Raw genomic sequence first — 27,330 nt, forward strand, 5'->3', positions numbered from 1 at the left:
TACGGCATAGTTGAACACAACTGGCCAGGTAGCTGAGGTGGAAGATGAAAGGCGGGCGGCGCCTGCCCAAAGCGGCCTTTGTAGGCTACGAAATTCAGTATGAAACCTCCTGAGCGACTGAACGGACGTATGTGCCGTACTCAGGCCCTATACAGCGACCCGGCAAGTTCAAAATGTTTCGTTATCAATTAAAGGCACTGCAGGCATCCGCGAGTGACGGATAGTTGCGGCAAACGTTCACGTGTAGCTAAACTTTGAATTTGGAACTTGTGTTGAGTGATGTGATTTTTAACTATTCGTAAGTATTTTTAAATTCATAACTGGCAAATGCCATTTTTGAAAACGAGTAACGAAATTCTATTTTTAAAAATTATTAGTTTGAAATAGAATAGTTTTGGGTAGTAAATTGCAGTACCGTTATTAATCAGTTGGTGTAATAATTGAAAGTTAGTTTATAGCCGGAATGGATACTACATCATGTATTTAGAACACCAATTCATCAAGCCCTAGTTCGTTAGCTCATCTACGAGCCCCAGTTTGTAACAAATAGCCTCTTGAACTAGGCGCAGTTTTAATGAGTAAAATCCCAATTAATTAATTTTAAACAGATAGTGGTCAGTTTAATTATTGCCGAAATTATACAAAAGCGTTTCATGTACATTCCTACACTTTTCACGCGTCCTTTAACTGCGTTATGTTTAAATATATGTATTACAATCTGCTTAATATATTAGAACTTATAACTTATTAGAACGAAATGTATAAAATATTTAATGTATGTAAATTAATAAGCTCAAGATTGGTATTCTTAAAATTGTATTCTCATTATAATCATAATTAATTTTATTATATTCACAATTAAGATATTAATTATGTTGATTAAAGCTGTTCGAAGCTAATTATAATTACCAAAACTCCTTAACTACATCTCGTGATCTATAACGGAATATTATATTGAGTTTCACTGTCGCTTGCCAGTACTTCGTATTAATTTTATGTCGCTAATTCTTTAAACGTCAAAAGGATATATTCTGCCCGTAGAATATGTTTAATAATGTAAACGCATTCCTTCTGAATAATTAATCAAATCGCGCGACGAACTCTTAAGATTAAGTTGATTAAAACCATATGCTAATAGGTAATTTATATTATATATGACTTAGGTAATTTACATACAAATTTCAATGCGAGTATACGGCGTATGCCTTTGCTGCTCTTGCCAATATCCAAATTCCATTATATTAATAATAGAAATATTCAAGAATTTGATAGAACGAGTTAATCTTAATAATGGTGCAAAATAAATTCGTTTTTTATTTCATAGTCATAGTCATCAAGGGTAAAAAAGAAATTTATTTGCTAATATTCTGGTCAGTTAATGTTTATTTAAAGTCCTTAGTTTTATTTTCTTTATAATACACGTTATATTGTTCTCACGAGTATGTAAGTGCGTGCTCCTATTTCACCATGCCTCCTGCTGATAGAGGACAAATCTTTGTTTTTAATTTATTTCTTATTTTGTATTACTAAAGATGTCTATGGAAAATGGGTTAATGGATGCAGCTCCTTACAAACGTTGTGTAAAAGAAAAAACTTGGCGATTAAAAAGAGTGGTGGAGAGTTTATTGCCAGTTCTTCTCTTCCATTCTACACCCTTGATTTGAGAACTGATAGTAAATGTAAAATTATAAGCATTTACTATATATTTCTTATTTTGACGTTCATAAGTGTACATTATATTTCCAACATGAATAAATGATTTTTGAATTTTGAATTTATCTAATTGTATAATCTGATGCTTCGTTGTTGACCATGGCGCTCAAAGATGAGCTGCCGATTGAATAGAGAGAGATTTTATATAATAATAGTATTGTCTAACAAAAGCTTCTATAGTCATATCATTTAATTTTGAACAAATCTTATCAATTATCATTTAGCCCTGCGGTTTTCCCAGGTTCTAACTCGATGCTATATAAACCGTAAGTATCTGGTATTAATTTAATAGTCACATAATATACATCTCACAGTATCTTATATTTATTATAAAAATCCTTTATTTAAAAATATGCAACACTTTGGATATTCATAGTCGGAAGTTATACAAGTCGCTGATTCAGTTTTATTTATATCGTTCCTCACAGCGTTTCGTATTTTACATAGAACATAAATATGAGATTTCCGCTGTAGATTTAAAAAATGTAGATACATTATGCGTCGTTAGTTACGGGGAGTGGAAATTATTTTGATGGTGAGCTCAAAGAGAAATTCCATTCGTCTATTAATTATTACATAGACACATTACCAGAGGTCGGTAGCAACGAAATTTACTATCTGCTAACGATGCTTGATTACTCTGTGGTTTTAAAGATATTAATATTCAATGGTACATCTGTAGCGAAGTTGTTAATTTTACGAAAACAATATGCTAATTGCTTGAAAACAAAACACAACGGTATATTTTGAAATTTCGAAGACAGAATGATGTTTTTAGTTTATTTATTTTTTAAAGTTTACCACAACATACATAGAAGTATAGTAGTAGTAACTCTACGACATAATATTTTACAAACTTTCTATCTAAAATTTATGGCAATTTAAGTAAACTTAAGTATCACAAAAGAGATATTAAAAAATGCAATTAAAATATACACAAGATAAAATACAATGAAAATATTTTTGTCAAGCAGAAAAAAATATTAGCAAAACAGCGAATTAGGCATCCAACAATGCTTTCTCTAAAACCGATCCGAAAATATAAGCGGATAAGTACTAGTTTTAATAAAAAAAGCAAGTATAATCTAGTTTTCTACGTTTATTATTCTATCGTACAATAACTTAATTAAATCAAAATAAATTTATTTATTGCACAAGAAATCATAAGGTTTAGGTTATAACACTGACATGTACATTTCCTGCCTTCTTACCTTTTACATTTATTTTTGTAATTTTAAATTATTTTGCAGTTTTAGTGAAACCCAATGTCTTAATTTTATTTTAAAAATAGGTATTTAATGAATCAAAATCTAATTGAGAGCTTACAAAAATACTGATGATATAAGACATACTATCTTTATTTTTTCCATTATCATAATGGTTTTATTGTGGTTATTTTGATATTAAAGTTTAACTTAGGCGTAGGCGATAGGAAATATTTGTAATAACAAAAGTAGGCGTAGACAAATACATAAACAAAATTGGCGAGGTTTTCCGTTGATGTTATTGATAAACTATATTTTTTTGTTTATGTTATTGCGGTCACAATTGTCGTACAATCCAGTATTAAATATTCTACTATCTTAAACAACTGTATAACCTAAAATTATCAAATAATACACTACTACTCAAATTCAAATTCAATATCATTTATTCATATAGATAACACAACGTACACTTATGATCGTCAAAAAAATATTCATAAAATGCTTCTAATTTTACATTTATTTATTTATTTATTAAGAAGATTCACAGCACAATACAGAAATAGATGTATATACATATAACATTACACTTTTTTAATCGCCAAGTTTTTGAGTTCATACAACATGTTTATAAGATATATCTTCTAATCAAAAGTTCCAAATTTAATACATATAACTTCTGTTTACAATGTTTCCACAAAATACTTAAATAAAAGACTGTGTTCATTCATATCTGATACAAACGACTCCGTCCAGGCAACCCTTGTAAACATAACAATCTATAAACAATATGTAATATATGTGAACATTTTGCTATTCTATACTAATATTATAAAGAGGAAAGGTTTGATTTTTTGTTTGTTTGTATGAATTGAATAGGCTCCGAAACTACTTGGCAGATTTGAAAAATTCTTTCACTGTTGGAAAGCTACATCATTCCTGAGTGACATAGGCTATATTTCATTTTCAAAAAAAATAGGCATCCTTACTAAAATTACGATAACATAAACATTTGTTTATTATTTGATACAATTCTAACAGATGGCGCTGAGTTAAAGGTAGTTTATAATATCATAAATGGAAAAGCAATTAGATATTTTTTTACCTTAAAATAAACTTTATTCTATGTAAACGAAGTCGTGGGCATCGACTAGTATATCATATAGAGCTGTTAGTCATATCATATCTAGAGCTGTTAGATAAACTTTGTTATAAGTACATGGACTCACGTTGAGCGCCACTATACACGCTAAGATGCTAGCTCATTGTACTGAGGATTACTCTTTCATGGACGACAAACTCAACTACAATGCTATAACTGAGTGCTGAAATAAAGCGGGATCGTATTGTTTATTTTCTTCTCAAGTCTCGTTTCCGCTGGAAGTAAAGAGAAGGTATTTAAGAGTGTCTGTAAAAACTAAAGATGATAGAAAGCATTGAACAAACATTTATATAAACATTTTGCAAAAGAACACAACATTGTTTACTTTTATAAAAATGTAAACAAAGCAAACCAGACAAAACGTACGAATGTATCTATTTTGAAGATCCCGAATAAAATCGATATAATGATAAATTTATTATTTCCGTTTTATTTATATTTATGAATAATTAAATTAATGGTTTACGTTTATTTTGTATGAGTTTCACGAATAATTTGTAAATCTTCAATCCTAATGCTTAGTAGCCGTTAAATAATGACGTAAGCAGATTTACTTCAATTCCCCCTCCCCCTCTTGTCAGGAAAATAAGGTAAAGCTTTCAAAAAAATAGTTATAAACGTATTAAGTTTTTGTAGGTACCCTTTATGCATTTCGGTTTCCAGCATAAACAATGTGTGGGTAATATGTGTAAAAAAGTAAACAATTACTGATGACGTTCTCGCCCCTATTAAAACCCCTCTCCTCTCGTGTCTATGAAATTAGCAGAATACTTACTAGCAGAACACAAAAAACAGTTCGGGCAGAACACATAATAGTTCTATAGTTCCTGATAGTTTTTATAAAGAGTTCTAGATTTTTAAGTCCAGAAAATATTTTACGTAATTTAAAATTAATTTAACGTATAACATGTAATCTTGAAAATATTACAATCATGGCTTATTTCAAATCACATTTATACCTAAAATATTTTTTTTTTTTGAATGCCAATTCCAAACAAAATAATATGATAAATATATTTACCCCACTCTTAACCCTCCATATTTAGTCAATACGAGTATTGTATGTATTGAAAAGCCTCGTGTTACGAAATAAACTACTTAACACTTAATATATGGATCTATAAGTATTGGTTAGTCAATTCAAATTACTGTGCAACGAAGAGCAAAAATATTTCTATAAAAAAGGAATCCATTAAATACATAACACGAGTTAGCAGCACGCAAGAATTATTAAAAGTCACCATGCTTTGTAATATGGCTAATTTGCTTTAATACAATCCAGTTACTGAAAGTGTATGACTTAAGTAATTTCATTAGTACATTAGCAAGCCAATACAATAAAGGAATACAAAAGTCACTGCGCATTTAACTCCAGTATTAATAATACTAGTGTGAAACGATTCGTAGTCCATTAGTCAATTCAAAGGACGGGTGTCATTGGATAAGCGTGGGAATTCCTGTATACTGTGCGCCTGCCGAATTTCCGATAGTTAACTTCCCTATCTTACAATAAACTTTGCATCCTTGACATTATAAGTTTGAAAGAAACTTTATAATGGTAAAAATGCGTGCTCTATTGTTCTCTATTTAATTCAAATGTTCAAATTTAATCTAATAAAGATCTTATTTCACGTGTATATTAATTACATATATATGTATTACTCATCTAATGAATGTATATTTAGCATTGCCTATATTGGCAGTAGCTAGTCTGTGGTATAGACATCACGTTTCCAGTGCTATGTTCCTAAGTTGTCTATGGACACATCGTACGTCATGCGTCAGCTGTCAGTTGCAACAGATTCCGCCAATATCCCTTCCTTAAATGACGGATTGCACACAGAGCCTAAATGTCCGGAACTATATAGATATTATAAACAATCTACTATTTTTTTTAATGGTTTCACAATTATTACATTGTAATTCATAGTTAAACATACTATTTATATTTGAAATCTACTTAACGTTTCCTCACCAGTCACCAGAGAATCACAGTGAAGTATTTTCAAACCAATTCGACTTAGGGTCCTTCAAAAAAACAGTGTACAAATTCTTAAAAGGCCGGCAACGCACTCGCGAGCCCTCTATCATCGAGAGTCTTCATGGGCGGCGGTATCACTTAACATGAGGTGAGCCTCCTACCCGTTTGGCCCCTGTTATATTAAACAAAGACACCTATATATTACTTTACTGTCAAAGTCTACGAAAATCTATTAACTCAACAAAAATCCCACGAAATCTAGTTTTTAATCCGCCAAAAAAAAATTGTAATAATAAAACTTAACAATTATTCTTATTTTAACCTTCAATTTTACCTATTTACTTCACACCATATTACACAAGACTTTGTTACCGATATTGCCAAGTTTCAATAATACTATTATTATCATTTCCTACTTAGTATTAATATATTCTTTTTTTTGCGATTGAGGCGCAAACTAGCTGATGTGGTCTCTGGCAGAATGACCAGCGCTGTGGAACACTCTGCTCCTCAGCATAATGCTGAGCCAGGGCCATTTACAGCCACAGCACACACGCAATATATGCTTGAGACGAGCCGAAGGGGAAAAGGAAAAAAATAATATACTTATCTTTATATCTTTTATTTAATTTTTTCTCTTTGATTACTGCTGTGTTGTGTATTTATGTGTGTGTGTTGTGTTAAATAATATGTCTATGTCTATGTCTAAAATGGTTGTTAAAATATAGGTACTAAATGGAGCTAGTAAGATCTCATCGTAAAGATATATTTGTAATAGTAATCAATCTCCGGCCCTAATATGTCTATTCGAAAGCTCGATCTACGCAAAAACAGGTTGCAGTTGCTTTATAGCCTGATTTCGATATAGCATCAATCACGTTCCCCATCCTCTGCATCAATGCTGCTTGCAATATCGATCACTGGCGCCAAAACTCACAGTATAATTAAGTTATAAACACACAATTTCTTATACGCGAGTATCGCAATAAAATATCTATTATAGTAACTATAATGAAGGATTTTTTTTAATATATATTAACCTACTAAACATCTAAGTCATTACCTGTTGTATACAGTAATTTGCCTTACACGATGCCGGGGTCCAATTTATTCATTTATATTAAAACTAGCAAACAAACTTCGTTTCTGCTTAAGATAAAAATAAAAACGTAGGAGTAGACTACATTTAACATTTAGGGAATTGAGATGTCCGATTTACAGATCTAAACGATATGCATACAAAATTTTACTAAAATCAGTCGAGCCAATTCGGAGGAGTTAAAATACAAATAAAAATATATGTCCGGCCGTACGAGCCTATTACGCCACTAGTGTTCTCATAAATGTACAAAGTGTAAGCAGAATCTTAAACTTTCGTAAACTTTCATCCTTTTAAGCAAACAGCGATCTCTTAAAAATCAATTTCACAATAATACTTTCTACTCGAATTAAACTTGCCAAATTGCGTTTTAGCAAATAAATTTTATTTCCATAGTCATTCATCATCCAAGTGTCGAATGAAACGATCGTGCTTGAAACCATTAAAATGCCATCAATAAAAAATTAAATGCTGTCGAGTGGGGGTGGATTATGTATCATCGGATTTCGTGACAGTTTAACCTGGGTAAGTATACGTAGATTTTCGTTTAATTAATTAATTTGCATTCATGACCTTAACATTAATTCTCATTAATATTATATTCTAAGTTTATGCACTAAATACACACTTTTTCATTTATTCTATTTACGTAAATAAAACCGGATATTTTACTTCTAAAAGGTTAAATTAAAAAAAAAACATAAAATAATAAAATATAACTAGTCGTATAAATAATATACGAATACGCTTAAATACGAATAATATAATATTAAAAAAAACTGCGGAAGGAAACGGAAGCTGTATTTGGGTACTTATTAGTATGAAACTTCTTCGCCTACGAGTCTACGATTAGCATTAATATAAACGCCACTGACATATATATTTTAACAAAGAATATATTTATGAAAACTCTAAACACCGAGATTAACTAAAAACATGTTTTAAAACAAGATTTAATGTTAACCAGTCAGCACATTTGAAAAGAAAAATAACCCATGTGAAATTTTGTCAAAATTTTAAACACTTTAGTAAATTACTTTTTAAATCATTTTTATGAATTTAAATAATTTGCGAATGTTCCAAGGATATGAACGAAGTTTTAGGAACACTCAATATCCCTGCAGGCGTTCTTTGAAATATATTGTATATCATAAGCATATTATTTCCCTGTAAGGACCATATTGATACCAAACATATCACCTTACACAAATACATATATATGCTTTGAATTTAGTGCTTTGATTCCTAAAATATATTTTTTTAATTAAGGCTTTATTTGAATTCCGTTTTCCATGCAGATACTTGCTTCATCAACAGTGAGTGATTAAGGATATTATAGTAATAATCTTACGAGTTGAAAGAATGCTTTCCTATTTCAACTCGATCGCTATTGTAGGCTACCAAAAATATCTGTTATATGATTAGTCATTGAATCATCATCATGTCTGCCTTGTAGCTTGATTACTAAAAAATCGTTAAAGTTTGCGCGTTTGCTCTTTTGTTTTGATTCACGTACAATAAAAGCGGTAGAACGGTCAAATATCAAGTCAATGACGCATTTCTTGACCCCACGTCATACATGACGAAAAGTTTGATTTGACAAAAATAGCTTTTAATATATATTAACAGTTATATAAGAAGCATTCATGATTTTAATACACAAGTTACAATTTTCCAAAGATCATAGAACAACTTAATATGACAATAATGGTCTCTGATTCATTCATTTGTTTAATTAGTCATTATTTTCTAGGGATTAGGTACCAAATTATTGGTTCAGCAATCTAATCCAGTATCTCTGAGATTAATTTTTACACGCTATTTTATAAATGATGTACTAAAATGCACGTAATTAATCATACTAACGTTATATTTTATTTAAAGATTAGTGACGTAAACATTTTTTGGTATTACTGATAAAATGTTTGTAGTTTAAGATTATAACATACATTTTCGTATGAACTACATTTAGAAATAACATTTCTGTCTGACCTTTTTCAAGCCGAAAAGCCTTTGAAAATATGTTCATGAGGTTAGTGTTTCCAAATTTATTGCTTGGCGTATACCACATTATTAAATTAAATCTAAAGTTTATTACTTTTGAAATAAAATTAAAATATATCTTTACGTAATAACATTGATGTTCTCTCATATAAAGTGGTGTTTTTTAAGCCTGAAAAAACTTTCCATAGGACATATATATTTATATGTATTTATTATTTATTTATTTATTAACACTTCGTTGCATTACATAAAAGAAAAAAAAAACATAATTTAATGAAAAGAAACTGGCGGCCTTATCGCTTCCGAGCGATTTCTTCCAGACAACCACTTGTTACATGTATTGATCATAATTATGACAAGTAACTGACCGTCTAAATACTAGAACTTTTACTTGTCATCGAACTAGGTCTTAAAGTTAGATAGATCACGGAGAAACTGTGATACTTATAAATAAGGAAGTTTTGTAATTATGACAAATAAATAAAATGTTTGTCTGTATATGCGATTTCTTTAAAGGCCGGCAACGCACTCGCGAGCCCTCTGGCATTGAGAGTGTCCATAGAGGTATCACTTAACATCAGATGAGCCTCCTGCCCATCCATATCAAAAAAACCTGATCTATATGATATGGAAATTGGGATACCATAATAATAATGCAGATTTACCTATTTATACTAAAATATTTATTTACGAAAAAAATGAAAATTCAAAATCATCATTTATTCTTTTAGGTAACATAATGTACAGTTATGAACGTCAAAAATTAGTACATTTAAATGCTAATAATTGAGAATAAAAGTTCTCAAATGAAGGGCGTAGAACGGAAGAGAGGAACTGGGTAACACTCCACCACTCTTTTTAATCGCCAAGTTTTTTGTTTACACAACGTTTGTAAGAAGCTTAAGCGATTACATCGTGTTCCGCATGACATTTTGAGCAAAGATTTGCCTCTATTAGCAGTAAGCATGGTGAAAAAAGAACAAGCCCCTACATTCTCGTGGGAACGCAAATACATAGTTGAAATAAAATCACCGCATATACGAATTCAAGTTCGATTAGTCACCACTATAATTAATTTATTAACAATTCGGTACAAAAATAAATTATTAACGAAATACAAGTGGTCAATAGTATGATTTCATCGGAATAATCGGAAATAAATTTTCACCGACTGCCACAGATTAAATTAAGAATAGATTAAAATACTTGCTGTTTGTTTTAAACAGACCACAGATTGTCGTTAACATTTCTACTCACAATTATTTTCCGTTTCTTCGTTATAAGCTCTCCGCTTACGGTAGCATTCATTTTTAATTTCTTTCATTTGGTTGTTTTTTTTTTTCATTTCCATTTTATTTAGATTTAAGGTCGACGCTGATGAATATTCAGTTCTCTTTATTTGCATTATTAAATGTCTACATATAATAAAAACATAATGACTAGGAAAATGGTAAGGAAATGAGACGCAGCTCAATACGATGGACGGACTAGATAGGAACTAAATTTTGAACAGAATCTTGAAAATATTACAACTATGTAATATAGGAACAATAAATGTAACCTTTATATATATTTAATAAACAAAGTGTGGTGTGGTTTTATGAAACCACGGTAAAAGTGAAACTTTTTTCACATTATAGACATTTAACTAAAATATTTTGAAATAATATTAAATTCAATTAAGGGTATAAAACCGCTTTATCAATCTGGAAAATTGGAATGATAATGGGACTAATAAAAGTAGACTAAGTCTCCAACTAATATTTTTATTGAATTGTGTCTTAGAAAGTACGACATACATAATACTTAACAATTAAATAATCTAAATTAGATTATATACACATGTTAAAAAAGCGTGGAGCACTGGCACAAATGAATAATAGTCTATACACTACACAATATGTGCGCCGCCATATTGGCCTTGCCTGCTAAGATGAGCGCCTTTCACTTTATCCCTACTCCGCGGCCGACCGTCACGTGACATGCGGCACACAGACCAAAAAGTTTGAGACGATAATAAAACTTTCACTTTAATAATTTCTTTAACATAAAAACGAGAAGACGGGGTTTTCAAAAGAAAGACTACAAGGATCTTTAACTGATAGAAGTATAATTCAGGCTTCCAACATGAGTTAAGGCAGAATCTAGAAAATAGCAACGAAATCATTTAAGAAATTAAGCAATATGCAACAGCTTAGTTGACAACCAACATGTATAATATAAAAAAAAAAGGCAAAACCTAGGCACTAAATTCTCTCACGCCATTTTCTTAGCTGGAGACGAAGGCAGCCGTATCTTTTACAAAGGGGTTGGCAACGAGCAAAGCAACACGAGAAAGTTATATTGTTTTATTTTAGTACTTTCCTTTAATTAGACGTATTTTAAATAATATGTTGATTATACATAAATAATCTTTATACAAATGTCGATTTTCCAATTAAAGTTCGGCTGTGAAGTATAGAAGAAACGAACAAGCCGGGACCACATTCGCGAATCTCCTGGTTATCTAACATGCCCATTTCTGGGCGGCGGTGTCACTTTATATAGAGTGAGGAGACTTTTCAAATATACTTTGCCACTTATAATTATAGCTAGTATCGGACTAAAGTTGAGATGAATCACATTTAAAAAAGAACCTTAGTAAGCTGTTTGAACTATTATAAAACTACAGTTTATCTATCAAAATTTCAAAAGAAAATTTTGCTTTACTTGATCAATAGATTACCCAATAATTGACTTCATTTTGCTGGCTATTACATCACCGTGTAAACGAACAAGCTGCAAGTCTTTAATTACCCGAAACATTCCGAGTAAACATGAAATAAAAGCACTGTTATATACTTACAGTTAGCACTTTGTTAATACCTTGTCTGTACCCTGGTTTCGGTGCCATGTTTCGTGTTTCGACACAACTAAAGGTTTAGTTTAAGCTCGCTTAATTTGAATTCTCTGTACTCTATTTGTTATTTAAATTAGACTTGGAAATAGACATTGTTGTTTTTATAGCTCCACCCTTCGAACACCTGTTCTGTTATAAACCTTTATATTTTTAAATCCATAAATATAGGTTTATAATAGCATAGCATTAAACGAGCAACTCTTGTATATATATATATCATTGGAATGTCGGAATCGGCTCCAACGATTTTCATCAAATTTAGTATACGGAGGGTTTCGGTGGCGATAAATCCAAGTAGCTAGGAATCATTTCTAGAAAATGTCATTTTATTCGTGTGTTATCAACTTAAGCATAAACTTACTTTTTTTTATTGGAAGTAAAATAACAAAAAGGTGGCGTTTGAGTAGTCCCAATTTAAACTGAAAAATGACTCTGCCTGACAACGATCGGCGAATAATAATACTATTTGTTTTTTATTTTCTTTAACGACACAACAATACTAAAGCTATTCCAGCAAATAAAACAGTAATTTTATTTGTATGTAATTCGTACTTAAATAATTAAATATACCGAGCAAAACCGGTCATCCTGGTACTATATTATTAAATATGGCCAGATACTAGGTAACTATTTCCCTGCGTTTGAAGTAGACTTATCTCCATTCAGTTTAAACAATATACATTTGCCTACTCTGACAAATGGTTCCTCAATTTATTATAAAGGATTTCTTAAAATTTATTAACATCATTTATTTCCTTGTTTTATCATATTTTTTGTTCCATACACCTTTTCCCCAAAGTGATAAGCGGAGATAACACACCTGCTCGTCAAAACTTTGAAATATCAATCCAGATATAAACAATAGCACTATCAGTAAGAACAAATACATTTAACATAAACATGTATAGCAAGAATAACCTCATACTTTGTGGTATAGCCACAAGGATGGCACATACGCCCTGTTGGAGTTGTTGATATCAATATTTTCAGCGCCGCTTATTAATTAAATATTCAAATAATTACTCACATAGAAAATTAAAAACTAACTAAAAGAGATCCAATATTAGCAATATATATTATGAACATTTTTTCATGTCACATTTGCCTCTAAGTGCTTGTCACATTAAAAAATGTATTTTGTGTTTGTTTTTACCAATGTGTCAGTGTGAAGAGCGTTGGCAAACTTTATCAATAAAAAAAAATATAAAAAAAAATATGCTTAGGTGGAGTCTATGGCACAGTGATCTTGCGCCTTAATAACACTTTGTTACTCATAAAAACGTGGTCCGTTTAATTCAGGCTACTAAAACTATGCAACTACTTATTATAAAAATAACTCTACAAAATGACTTCGTTATACAGAACATTAGTGGTAATATATTATTCATGAATCGCGCCAAGAATTTTAAATTACCGAGTAATTTGCCTTTAAGTATCCGCCCGAGTAGCGTAGATGAAACTAGGTACTCTCAAAAGTTTTTCATCAATACGGAATTTGTTAACAGTTCTCGTTCTATAAAACAGTTTCTTAATTGTCATAGTAAAACTTAGCAAGAACAGAAATTATTGAAGCACTAATATAAGTTTGAAATTTTAGTCATTTTCATGCGACATATAGAATTTTATAGCATTTAAACATTCCAATATTCCATGATGTCTTTACTAAGACATCATGGAATATTAGGATCTAGTCTAACTTAAGACTAATAGGTAATTTAAGTCTAACATAGTATACTAATAAGGATTTTTCACATAAGGTCAAAGAACACTACTTACAGTCTCAATTTTTTATAGAACAGGGGGCAAGCAAGGAGCTCACTTGATGTTAAGTAATACCGCCGCCCATGGACACTCTCAATGCTAGAGGGCTCGCGAGTGCGTTGCCGGCCTTTTAAGCTGCCCACTGAAGTATTGCCGTACTAATTTTTCTTAGGGTCCTTCAAGAAAAGAGCGAACAAGGCCGGCAGCGCACTTGCGATCCTACGTTAGTGTCCATGTGTGACCGTTTGCCTTCTATTACATAAAAAAGTAATACCGGTCTTTTCAGTTTTACAAAATTCTATTAAATTATAGCGAGTGTAAGGAAAGTGTTGACTAAAAAACAAAGATTGTTGTTGATTATAATAACCTTTCATGAATTTATTTCACAAATAACTTCAATTTCTGAAGCGAGTCGTATTATAGCGTATGAATAATACAGTGGATCTACTCTCTATGGGTCATAGCTTCAGGTTGAATATTTGATACATTTCCTTTATAATATCCTTCTATGGCTGTCAAACATCGTCGATTTCTTCGCAATGTTTATATTTACCGTACGAGTAATGCGTTTTCTATTTAGGCCATCTCAAATGCGCATATTTCAGAAACCGGGGCTCAAAGTAAATCTGATATTATAACAATCATTTTCTGTATTAGCTTAACGTACGGCGCAGCAAAACTATTTAACCAACAGTTACATAAAATATTGCACAAACATGCAGCTAATAAAGGCAGAAATAAGTTCGTAGCGCAAACTAAGCGTAACCAAAACTTTTGCTGCAATAACAGACACGACATAATATTATACGCCTCATTATAAGTTGCAGCTGCATAGCAGATGTCGATTGTTAAATAGATTTGCGGCCGCGGCAAATTTTAGGGCATTCATCTGGGCCATAATCACTATCGATCTATGTAAAGCCTCTAAAAAACCCAAAGGGAAATGGGGTCAACGTGTGTGCGTCAGTTATGGCATTAGATAAATATTAAGTCATCTTGTCGCCAAAGATCTTCATAGATTAATCAAAGTGCATTCGCTTAAACCATCGCAGGAGAATTCGAAACGTGTCACAACTGACAGAGGGCTTTTGTAGACTCACTCGTAAGGTGTTCAATTGTGAACGTTTGTAAGATAAATGTGATAAGTGTTATGCCGACGAAGTGTAAAATAATGAAAGAATACAATTTATTATACTTCTTAAAAAGGGTGAATAGTTAAAAGAAAAAGTCCACTAACCACCACAGTAGGATGTCGAATGGAAGAGACTAGCTAGTCTATACATATTAATTATTTAAGATACTTGGCTTAGTAAATTCTTGGTAACACTTACAATTTTTTAATTCAACTACTGCTGTATGAGAAAAATGTGTTCACTTTCAGAATAAGACAAGTTTGGAAGATATTGCTTAATTTTAATTGCTTTCGGGTGGGATTGAAGTAACTTTTACATGAATAGTTTCTAAAGTCTCTAGTTCGGTTCCAGGTCAAAACGAATGTGTATTCGCCGGGAGTTAAACTCGGGACTTTCCGGGACAAATATTCTCCAAACAAGAAATTTAATTTTAAGTAATTCAAAGTTTGTGTAAAATTAATGCAGTCAAAACCTGTTATAACAACATTGAAGATACTACTAATATTTGGTCGAAAAAAATCGATAGACGTAAATATCAAGCACGTTATTATTAAGAACCTAATACAATAGAATTAAGCCGGGACCTTTGATTTTGGTCAATATAACCGATATGTCGTTCTTAACGATGTCGTTGTAAACGGTTTTGACTGTATTAGTTACTAGTTCTGCCAGTAATCAGTGAAGGGTTGTATTCCCACTATACCTTTTGCTATTAAAAACCCTCAAATGTGCCTTACATATGAAGTAAGAAACGTGGTTTTTCATTGAAAATACAGAATGTAATAACGCTGCCTAATATATAAAAGAAATTGTTTCCACACTATTGAATTATTTTCACGCTGTCACGAGGTAATAGTAGAGGAAATAAAATTTGGAAGCTCGCCAGAAGTTGCTAGAACGCGAGCACCGCAGCACGATTCAAAGACTACATTTGTGCATTGCTTTTCTTATGCAAATAAGTTTGCAAATGATTTGCAAATTTACTCTCATGGCGTGGAAACATTAACCCTATGGATTTTTGGATTATATTTAGATATGTGTAGGTTCTGTTAAGTTTATAACAACCTTATACAGCATTCAAAAATTAATTTAGTTGACTTTTACTTGCATCATCGGATGTAAAGGCAGAATGCAAATTTTTTATTTATTTATTTTACATTTTTTTATCTTAACAGTAACTACTAATACGATAGAATTCCAAAATAACTCACTTAATAACTAAACTTATATTCCTAAGGGCCTGTTTCACAATGTATGGATAAAGTGCCAAATAGCTATGCAACACATAAATTATTCGAAAGATAAAAAATCCGAATAAGATACTTGGCATTTCATGACAAATAGCGCTATCTGACAGTCGTGAAACGCAAAAATACTGTTTATCCTACAAATAAGTAGCTTATTTGGAACTTATCCGGACATTGTGAAACAGGCCCTTAATCGCATAACTAACAATATAGCAAAATTCCATCGGTATCACCTCGACTAGGCATTCCGTTTTAGTAGCTACCTTTTGTACCTTACTTTCTTCAAGAAAAAGCGTTTTCTTAAAGGTTGAATACAGACTCAAAAGCCTATCGGCGTTGTAGGTATTCTTTTAAAACTCATCTATATGAACATTTCCTAACCTTATCCTATCCTGATTAATCGTGACCTGTTTAATTATATTTCCTCATAATATTTCCTCTACTTTTGTATTACATCACTATACGCTATCTAAGATGATATCTATGAATCCTTAAGATTAGCTTTTTAGTTTTAGTTAGTTATTAATATTGTTTTTTTTTATTTTCTCTAGATTAAGGTTCTATAAATTTAAATAAATAATTTTTTTATATAACTTCTGGTTATGCACTTTTTGCACTCATCATTTTTATTTTTTGTTTCTTTTCTTACTAGCGTTGCCTGGAAGAGATCGCTTGTTAGCGATAAGGCCGCCCGTTGCATCCCTTGTATTTTTATGTATTGTGTTATTTGTATTTCTTTGCAACGAAGTGTGAATAAATAAAAAATAAATAAATATTGTTTGTCTCTCAATATATCATATAGTTTACTCATATTAAATACATTATTTTAACTAGTCAACTAATTCTGAAAAGTAAAAGGGTAGAAACTATCACATCATATGTCAACTATTACATGAATCATCAGATAAAACTATCCATTTTTTTTAATTATTAATTTTGTTCCAAGCCACCAAAATTGTACCCATCATTACTTGGGGACGTTTTACCTAACCCTATTTATCTATCACCCGCTAAATTTTATTGCATGAAAACGCGTGTATATTTTGAGCCAGTTTCATTTAAATTTATTTATACGTACGTGATATTTTAGTGTACGTGATGAGGGTTTTGAATAATTCTATTTCAGAACACTTTTCAGATGACTGTTACATAAATGACTCTTTAATGATTCCCTACGTGTCATATGCAAATAAACATTTACTCAATAAAGCCTGGCTCGACTTTAAATAGCGTGAATTCGTAAAATAAATATTTTGCTGTATTTAATCACATTTTTCAATTGCTGTAATGCAATAAAGCACGCTGAAATATGAATGGATTTTTATGTTAAGAGTTAATCCGTTTATTATTCTGAAAATTATTTAACAAGTACCTTAATTTTATAATGTTTTTAAAAATTATGTTTTAATTACTAGTATTTCTTCAACAAATAATTATTAAACCTGCATTCTGCATATTACACAAGGAAAAATAATATTAAAAATAAAATTAGACTGTCTTTGCACTTCCAAAACTGAAAATTAAAGATTGAATATAATGTAATATCTTGTAGAGACTAACTTAATGCAAACATTTTTTTCTTAGTGTGATATTAAATATTAAAAAGTTTTAATCAGTTTATTAAGATGCAAGTAGTATAAAAATCCTATTAGGCTAAAATTTAAATGTCGCTGATCGTCCTGATAGATCGACTTTTTCTTCAACATACACACTATAAAAACTTTTTATGAAGTTAAAATAACATATTTCGTTTTAAACTATGTAAGTTGCCATAGAGATAAATAAGTACGAACGTCTTAATAATATATAATAAAGCCTTTAAAATAAATCACTGACGCTACAACCTCTTTAGGTCTTGGCCTTGGAATCTGGTTCATGATCATGTTTTAAATCTAATAGGCAAGTAGGTGATCGGTGCTTGACACACGTCGGTTTTCACGCGATGATTTTCCTTCGCCGTTCGAGCAAATGTTAAATGCGTACATATAAAGAAAGTCCATTGGTGCACAGCGGTGCAAAATAAAAGTCAAGTCAAAGAAAAGTTGTAGGTTCGATCCCCAGCTAGGGATCTTTGGGGACCCCTCTGGGGACTTTTCTTTACACCTTTCTGTTTATTGGACCGTTTCTGCTTACTTCCTCTTATATCTTGCCCAGCCCACTTCGATTTCAACTTCTATAATAGTCTAATTTAATCTATCGTTCAGACTCAGACGTTCTGTCCCGCTCTAACGCGTATATGCCGAACCTATATTACGTAATCGTGTGTTAGGTTGATTTTCGTTACGGAATTTCTTGATTCGGTCGTCGCGCTAAAATCTATGCAATAGCTTAAAAATCAGCACAACTAGAAATATCAGTATTGTTAAAGAAATTCTAAGCAATTTGCCACGAAAACTGAAACAGGTCAAGGACACTTCAACTTGTTAATCTTAGCTCTGGCCCGGTTAACTAAAAATCTTTAGTAAAATTCATTTCGGATTTCGAGCCGAAGAAACTGCTGAAATTTCAGCTTTAAATAGCAGCTCCTTAATTAATAGAGCCGTGCTCATTAATTATTTAAAATTAATAAAGGATTTAGTTCCCAATTTTACGTATAAAATCTCCAACATCGGATTCCTTGAATCTGGGCATAATTTGCAAATAATATTTTTAATTGTAATTACGATTGTTATTAATTTTACCTCAGCTTTTAATAAATTAATTGATTATAAACTCCATATTTTGTTTATCTTTATTTCTACTATATATGTTTTTTGCCAGACGTACGGAAATTTAGATGAGTAACGAGGACAGTCGAAGCATCATCTCTATAAAGATTCTACATCGTACAAAACACTTTTAACCAAAAGTAAATTATATTCCGTCTATACGTATATATAGTCACTATGGTTACACTTCATTTTATATGGAAATAACATCGTCTTCGGGACGCTTCATGCTTTATAATAAGGTTGCTATTATATGAATAATTAACGACTTCGTATAGATGTCGAATTTGCGGCGTATAAGTCTAAATTGTTTACTAGTACAATAATAATAAAACAATAATTAGTAATAGTCCTACATCTGTGTTAACAACGTCACACCAGGAGTCCACTTCTTGTACACTGAGAAAGGACGACACACACATAATTTATATTGTATCATTTTGTTTTCTGTATTTTTAAAGGTATCTTATAAAAGCGTGTATGTAATAATTACAATAAGTTCTTCTAAACATCTCCCTTCGTTACATAAAAGAAAAATGTTGTGAAATAGTCACACATAGTAGAAAACGGCTATATTATACCACAACATTTTTCTTTTAGTATTCCATGAAACCTAAAAGGCAAATTCAATTTCATGAAATTCAGTTTGGAGTAAGCGAGAGCATATTTACTTTAAGAATTCAAGGCATTCTCTCAGTATTAATAGCGAAACGCTAAAATGACGTTACAACATATTATGCCCATAAGTAAAGGTATAAAATAAACTTCTTTAATATTCACAACTATAATATCAACCTTCGTACATAAAAAAATCTGTCTGTCTGTATATATATAAAATACAATTAGTTATTTGATACTTGACGCATTTATGTATGAAATGAATTAACCTTTATGAAAATCAATATATCCGTTGAATCAAAACAATTTCTTACTTTTTGAAGAATCTATCTATTGTTAAGCTGAGGCTAAGCTGGTCAAAGGGGATCCTTTTGTAGTTTTGTCACAAGGATATTTGGCTAATACTGTTCGATACAATAAAATATTTTATTTCAGCAATATCTTGTTTCAGTGATGGTTTTGGGCGATGGTAGTGGGCGGCATGCGCTGCGTTTGGCGGCTCTGGCCGCTTGCATCGTGGTGGGAGCCTTGGCCCCCGAACGATTGGAGCCCTGCTCAGCAAGCCCCCTTTGTTCCTGCAGGACTGCGCATATGTCCTGCACAGCCGTGCCATTGCATAGATTTCCAGGTATTTTTTCATTTATTTTTTTATGTCTTTAGTTATTATATCAGCGAGTAAACTTGTTTTTTTAATACAGACATTTGGTAAGGGATGAGATATTTTTTTTTACTTAAATTTAAAATTAGAAGTAGTCTTAACTTTATGACATCATTAATAAATCCCATGGTTTTTAGTAAACTCCACTTTTATGGCATTGACATTGTTGGCTTTTATTGATTATATAAAATGACACGACACATTATAATTATTTACGTGAATTATAACAATAATCAAATTTATGATAAGTTAAGTTAGAAATGAAATGAAATAATAGCAAGCGAATAGTAAAATATAACAACGCTGGGTGCATAACTTTGTTGTGTAAAATGAAGCGATGGTAGTCAAAATGGTGGGCATCTATGTCGTGATTTCAAATATGAATTTTACAACATGTGTTCATCCTTAATGTATATTAAATTACTCATTTAATATCACTCACAGTATAATGCAAAGTTAAAGTTCTGGAAAGTACAGAATATATTGAAGTGAAAACGCCTCCGTAGCTATTAAACAAGCAATAAACGTTGTGTTTGATGACCTAGGCTTTACAGCAGAGCCCAAAGTAGTGATAAAGAACTAGCCTGCCGTTCACAAAATACAACCGACATTAAATTCTTTGCTCGAAGAAAATATTCTCTTAAAATTAGTAACGATGTTAATGGCCCGGCTTATATGGGTTAAATGTAGACGTAAACATGTCAGTTAAAAACTATGTTACAATTATTGCTTCCGTTATAAACCGATATAACAAAAATCTTGCTTAAAACAATGCTTCAAAGATATTATTTAATGTAGTCAGAATGAAAGGTTTTAATTAAAAATAATTATTGTGTGATATGTATATGTAATTATATTGATTACACTTATTAGTGCGGCTAATTAGTGAGCTTTTTAGGTATTTCAAGGTTTTGATATATATTTTATTTATTTATTGCTTAAACATTATGAATAAAGGATACTTATGAAAACACCAAAAACCACTAAGGACCTTGGTGCCTGATATAATTTCTAAGCAATATTCATTTTCATTTTGTTTAAAAAAAACTTAAAATCGATTAATAAAGTTCAATTGATACTTCTGTATTTATTTGTTAACTAGGTGGAAGTATTTTTATTTTCAAAAAAATGTTAAAACACAAATTTTACTCAAAAACAAAATGTAATGCATGATTTTTTTTAAGATAGTAAGCAACGAAATATGTATTTGCCATTTTAATACAAATTTGTAAAGAACTATTTCAGGCATAAAGGCCAAAGTAGATCTAAAAATAGGTAAATTGGCCGATAGAGGCAATTCCCTATTCAAGACTTTCCTAAAGCCAATACTTAAAGATCGTTCAAATAGTTAAGTAGCTATTATATTTTACGTTACTATTTTTATAATTTTACTCTGAATTGAATCCGAAGAGTGATTTGTCTACTCTGATCATTGATTTCATTTGCGGAAAATTTAAAGATGGTATAAATAACTCTTTCAAACATATTCATTTGTTTTTTTTTCAATTCTATTTTAGTGACTTTTAGTTTCTGTATTGAGAATATTTTATTTTCAGAATGGCCTCGGGTAGAGCTTCAACACTTAGATATAAGTATGTCAAATTTAGAAATAATTACTGAAAGTGCACTGGATGGATTACATTTACAAACATTAGTTTTAGTAGCGAATAAACTACACTACATCGAAGCCCATGCATTAAGGTAAACATTGGAGTGTTTTATTATACACAAGTTAAAAAATTAAAAAACTAGTTTTAGGGCCTATTTCACAATGTATGGATAAAGTACCAATAGCAACACATAAATTATTCTAATTATTAAAGATACTTCGCGTTTTATGACGAATAGCGCTGACAGTCGTGAAACGCAAAAATACTGTTTACCCTACCAATAAGTAATAAATAGCTTATTTGGAACTAATCCGGACATTGTGAAACAGACCCTTAAACTAATTATATGTCAATAAGATTTATATACAACTCTTGGACCCAATGTTTGAGAGCTTTAATTTCACGGTCCATCCATGATTTTATATCTTCATAAAAATAAAAAATATTAATAACTATTTATAATAGACAATGTTCCACCGCGCAGCGACAATTTTATTGCGGAGTATATATAGAATCCCATTTTGCAATGAAACGAGTAGAGTGCCCGTTTATTTACTTTAACTTTTTAATATGTGTTTTTTTTTTCAGCTCAATGGCCAGTTCCTTGGCCTCTTTAGACCTTGGTTACAACGAATTTACAGAAATACCGGAACAAGGCCTAAATGATTTGAGAGTTTTGAATTGGCTCAATTTACAAAAGTGCGTATAAATTACATTTGAATAACTATGAAAGGCGCTTTTTGGTATTTTAACGTATATTAATATAATTTGATATAAAATAGAATCTCTAAGCATTTAGAGTCTTAAATATCAGTAAACTAACACTTCCTGTACCCTTACTGCAGTCTCAAAGAGCGTCGTTATTAACTTAGTCAACAACTTCAAAGTTTTTTTTTGTATGTTCAGTACAAACGGGTCTTTAACTTTCAACACTTTTATTTCAGCAATTTAATATCACATATCGGACCAGAAGTGAGATGGCACTACTTAGAAGATACACTAACTAGTTTATCATTGAGTAATAATCAAATATCACATTTGGAACCCCAAGCTCTCTCCACTCTTACTCACCTGTTGCAGTTAGACTTGGAGGGCAATTATTTACGGAGCATCAGTTATGATTCCTTGCCCCAGTCCCTCACGGTCCTAAAGTTATCGAATAACTTCCTATACGGCATCTCCTGTGATTTAATATTTAACCTCCCTAGACTGCAAATATTACACCTACGTCATAATTTAATTACATTTCACACGAATGACACTTGTCTACACAATAAAACAAAACGATTGGAGAAATTGGATTTGAGTAATAACAAATTAAAAGCAGACATAGAAATCAACCTATTCCGAGAAATTCAAATCAGACAGATAATTTTAGACCTGAACGATTTGATCACGATACCAAAGTCGGTATTTCTGAACAATCGAATAGAGCGTTTGTCAATTTCCTATAATAAACTGACGTCGATATCGCGAGACTTATTTTTATCGTTGAAGAACTCGCTCGAGCATTTAGAAATAGAGCACAACAAATTGTCCTATTTGCCGGACAGTCTAGCGCAGGTTTTGCGACTGCGTCATTTATCTTTAGCCTACAATGAGTTGGAGGAGGCACCTCCATTGCCGGCTCGTATTCAGACGCTGTCGCTTGCCGGGAACTTCCTAACTTCCATGCCTTCCACCCTCCACGCTCTCGAGCCCGGTTCGATTCGTTATCTCGACCTTAGCTACAATAAGATATCTAATTTGCTGCCCAATGAATTCCGAGATTGGTCGACTTCCCTGGGGACTATAAACTTGAAAGGTAACAGAATTGCACAGATAAATAATAATGTATTTCCTGTTAGCCTGCCAGTGAAAGAAATCAATTTAAGCTTTAACGACCTGTACTATGTACATCCACAGTCGTTCTCTAATTTATCGGGCTCCCTGCACGTTTTAGAGTCGTCTTCAACTCTCTTCAGTGGATACTTTCCGATCGAAGTCGACGATGGGTTTGAAAATCTCAGTTGGTTATCGTTTGACAATAACGATTTTCACATCCTTAAAATAAGCGAGCTTGCAGCGTATCCATTTCTAAAGTATTTAAATTTAGATTACAATAGAATTATAGAAATAGTGATAGATGACCACAGTAGTAATGTTTCTTCGACTATTAGCAATTTAAGAATGTCATATAATTTTCTAAGTTCTATAAGTAAACAAAGTTTTAGTCGTACCCCAGAATTAACAAATTTGGATTTATCATTCAACAAAATCAGTAACTTGACGAAATATACCTTTTCCAACTTATCTAATTTACGATATTTATCTCTCGCGAGCAATATAATTGACTCGATGGAGACAAAGGCATTCGCTAATTTACCCAAACTGGAGATACTGGAACTTCAATGTAACAACTTAAGTTATTTGTATCTCAACTCGTTACATAATGTCTCCAACGAATACGTAACTTTTACTGTAAATGTAAGCAGGAATATAATAAGATTTATAGAAGGAGATACTCCTATTTCTATTAATATTTTTGACGGCTCTTACAATGATTTTTACGAGGTGCCAACAAATTTTTTTATCGCTGTAGAATATACGATAAGACATGTCATACTATCGCATAATAAAATCACGCACATTGTAAGCGAAGCGTTCGGTCAGTCCGCCTTCCTAGAAATTTTAGATTTACATAAAAACAGCATTAGTGTAATAAAAAGAAAATCATTCTCCGATTTAGTGTCCTTGCAAATATTAGACCTCTCATTCAATGCAATATCGCAGTTATCTGTGGAACAATTTTATAATTTAAGAAAACTACGATACCTAAAAATGGACCACAATAACATTAGACTGCTGCCTAGAGATATCTTCAAAAACACTATAATAGAGCATTTAGATTTAGGTTTTAACGAGATATCGCTGTTTCCTGTCACAGCTCTGTCGCAAATAGGTTTTACATTACGACACCTAGATTTTACTGGCAATAGGATAGAATATTTAGACGGTAACATATTTCGGAACACACAATTCCTATCAAGCCTTAGCTTAGGAGGCAATCTGCTAACGGTACTATCTGATAACACGTTTTCCAGTCTTGGTGGCTTACGTCGCTTGGACTTAAGTTTCAACTCTATAAAGGCAAACTTTAAGGAGCTGTTTCACAACCTTCCCAACTTAAGGCATTTGAATCTTGCAAACATAAGTTTAAAGTCGGTGCCTTATCTACCTTTAACGAACTTAACGAGTCTCAATTTGACTTCTAATTACATTAACAGTTTTAAAGAGACTGATGTTAAACGATTAGTGAACCTTCGTCGCTTAGACATAAGCCATAACAGACTAACTTCTTTAGTGCCAAAGATGTGGATACATTTGAGAAATCTCAAGATATTAGATGTTTCATATAATCCCGTTGTAAGAATAACGCCTAACAGTTTTAAAGGCTTGCACGACTTGTCACATTTAAATTTAAATGGTCTTAAGTACATTGATATCATTGACCAAGATTCTTTCCGTCCCTTAACTTCCCTACGCTCCCTGCATCTTCAAACTTGGTCCGCAATAAATCATTCCACTTTCCGGCTCGCAAACATTACTTCCTCGCTTCCCTCACTGTATAAATTAGTAATACATTGGAAAGATAAAACAATGAATGAGCAGCTGCATGGAATTGACGCGAGAAAATTGCGATATTTAGAAATAAGGGGCATCAATTTGGAGAGGATACACGACGATGCATTCGAGCCGTTCGCAAGCAGCCAAGAGATATTTATCAAAATCACGGAGACGTCAATATCAAAACTTCCTCCTGCATTTATGAAGCACCTCGGGCAAATACCACAACTGGGCATAGACATCAGTTACAATCAAATCGCTAGGCTTAATCCGGCTATCTTCTACCCAAATTTTACGAGCTGGAGTCACGTAGCGACAAAATTGCTTTCAGGTACGAACATATTGCTGAACTTTGATAACATTTCATCATGCGAAAATACAAATAGAAAAACTATCGATTTAAAAGTCAAAACTGTTTTTTAAAAATTGTACATATATTGATAGATTATCCGCCGGAATTAATTTAATATTCAACTACGGATATAGCTTGGTGTTATGGTAATTAGTTTCAAAATCTGCGAAACAATTGTTTTGTGATGATGAATTAATATAATCTATCTTACTTTAAATTTATTCTGTACAAACATTACCTGTCCACATCCCTAAAATTCGTACTAACTACTCACTGACGTGAGACTGATCTTAATTTAGATTTTCGTGAATCATGTGCACTTTTTACTTTTTGTTTTTCACGGATCCAATATTGGTTTAGATTTTTTTTATTCCTGTTTAGTTTCTACTTAATAACTAAATGTAATATGTAATTTTGCACTTCTTGCCTACCGTATGTAATTGAAAACATTTTTCTTTCTTCACTCACATAGGTTGCCTGGAAGAGATCCTTCGAAAGCGATAAGGCCGCCATTATATTCTAATGTAAAGTTGATAAATAAATAATTAAATATAAGTAAAAGAATTAACATGAAAGTATAACTATCGCATTATATTAATGAAATTATATTATTTCATCATCAGCCAAATCGTATTTATTTATTAACCGAAACTATCAACAGATGGATCTTGGTAATGAGATTTAATTCTTAATACGCCACAATCTCGAAGAGGAAAATTGGGGTTGAATAATAAATAAGTAAACCCTTGTCACTGTTTAGGTGGTTTAATTCTCACCGGGAACCCGTTACGCTGCGAGTGCGGTTTGGCCTGGCTCGGGGCGTGGCTTCGCAGATGGTTGCAAGAGAACGAAGCTGGCTCCGAATTAAGAAGAGCTGTCCACACTGCAACCTGCACTGATCAGGCAGGACGACAAGTTCCGTTGTTACAGCTACGCGCGGATGAGGCCGAATGCCATGCTAGTGCTCTCTCGAGTGACGCTCAGCCTAACTACTCCAGTTTCATTTACAAAATGACGTTTTGTTTGTGGATCCTCATTCTTAGGTGATAAAACTAGTAGAAAAGTGTACATACGTAGTCAACCAATTGTAGAATTTATCAGATAGTAAGCATTGTATACCTATTACGTGTAATCAATTTTATACGTAAAATATATTCTTATTTTTCTGTAATAGATGTAGATTATAATTGTTTCGTTTAGATATTTCGTAAGCCACTCCAGTCAACTTTTGTACCTAATTTAATTAGTCAAATTTTAATGTTGTTTTTATTGACAGTTAATGTCCATATGAATTGTCATATGACACTGTAATATATTATGTAAATATGTGAATTAAATATTTTTCCTAAATATTTGGTTGTTTAATTTTCTTTGATAGTTTAATATAAAGTGAACTTTGTTACACTTGCGTAATAATGTTCTAACAATTGTTAACACAGAGTTTTAAACCATTCTCTAGACAGTGAACCTAACGATGTGTCAGATAAAACGATGATAGTTTTCTGTGAAATATTTTACACTTTTTGAAGTTATACTTCTTTTGGCGCGATGGAGAAAAATGATGAGAGTAAATT

General features: G+C 31.8%; 1 protein-coding gene across 1 annotated transcript; it reads left to right on the top strand.

The window, feature by feature from the left end:
* The first annotated feature begins 117 nt into the window (after positions 1 to 117).
* On the top strand, positions 118 to 27,040 carry LOC110996626 (chaoptin-like). Its single transcript, XM_022264388.2, has 6 exons — positions 118 to 298; positions 19,982 to 20,158; positions 21,745 to 21,889; positions 22,387 to 22,497; positions 22,743 to 25,735; positions 26,517 to 27,040. The coding sequence occupies exons 2-6, from the start codon at positions 19,984 to 19,986 to the stop codon at positions 26,801 to 26,803; spliced, it is 3,711 nt and encodes a 1,236-aa protein (XP_022120080.2). The 5' UTR covers positions 118 to 298; positions 19,982 to 19,983; the 3' UTR covers positions 26,804 to 27,040.
* Positions 27,041 to 27,330: the final 290 nt, after the last annotated feature.

The sequence above is a fragment of the Pieris rapae genome, chromosome 15 (genome assembly GCF_905147795.1).
Source record: "Pieris rapae chromosome 15, ilPieRapa1.1, whole genome shotgun sequence".
Taxonomy (NCBI): domain Eukaryota; kingdom Metazoa; phylum Arthropoda; class Insecta; order Lepidoptera; family Pieridae; genus Pieris; species Pieris rapae.

Bases quoted from the DNA above. Each gene is read 5' to 3' on its own strand.
- LOC110996626 (XM_022264388.2), top strand. From the start codon at position 19,984: ATGGTTTTGGGCGATGGTAGTGGGCGGCATGCGCTGCGTTTGGCGGCT. The intron at 20,159-21,744 runs GTATTTTTTCAT...TTTTATTTTCAG, and splicing joins GCCATTGCATAGATTTCCAG to AATGGCCTCGGGTAGAGCTT. The intron at 22,498-22,742 runs GTGCGTATAAAT...CTTTTATTTCAG, and splicing joins AATTGGCTCAATTTACAAAA to CAATTTAATATCACATATCG.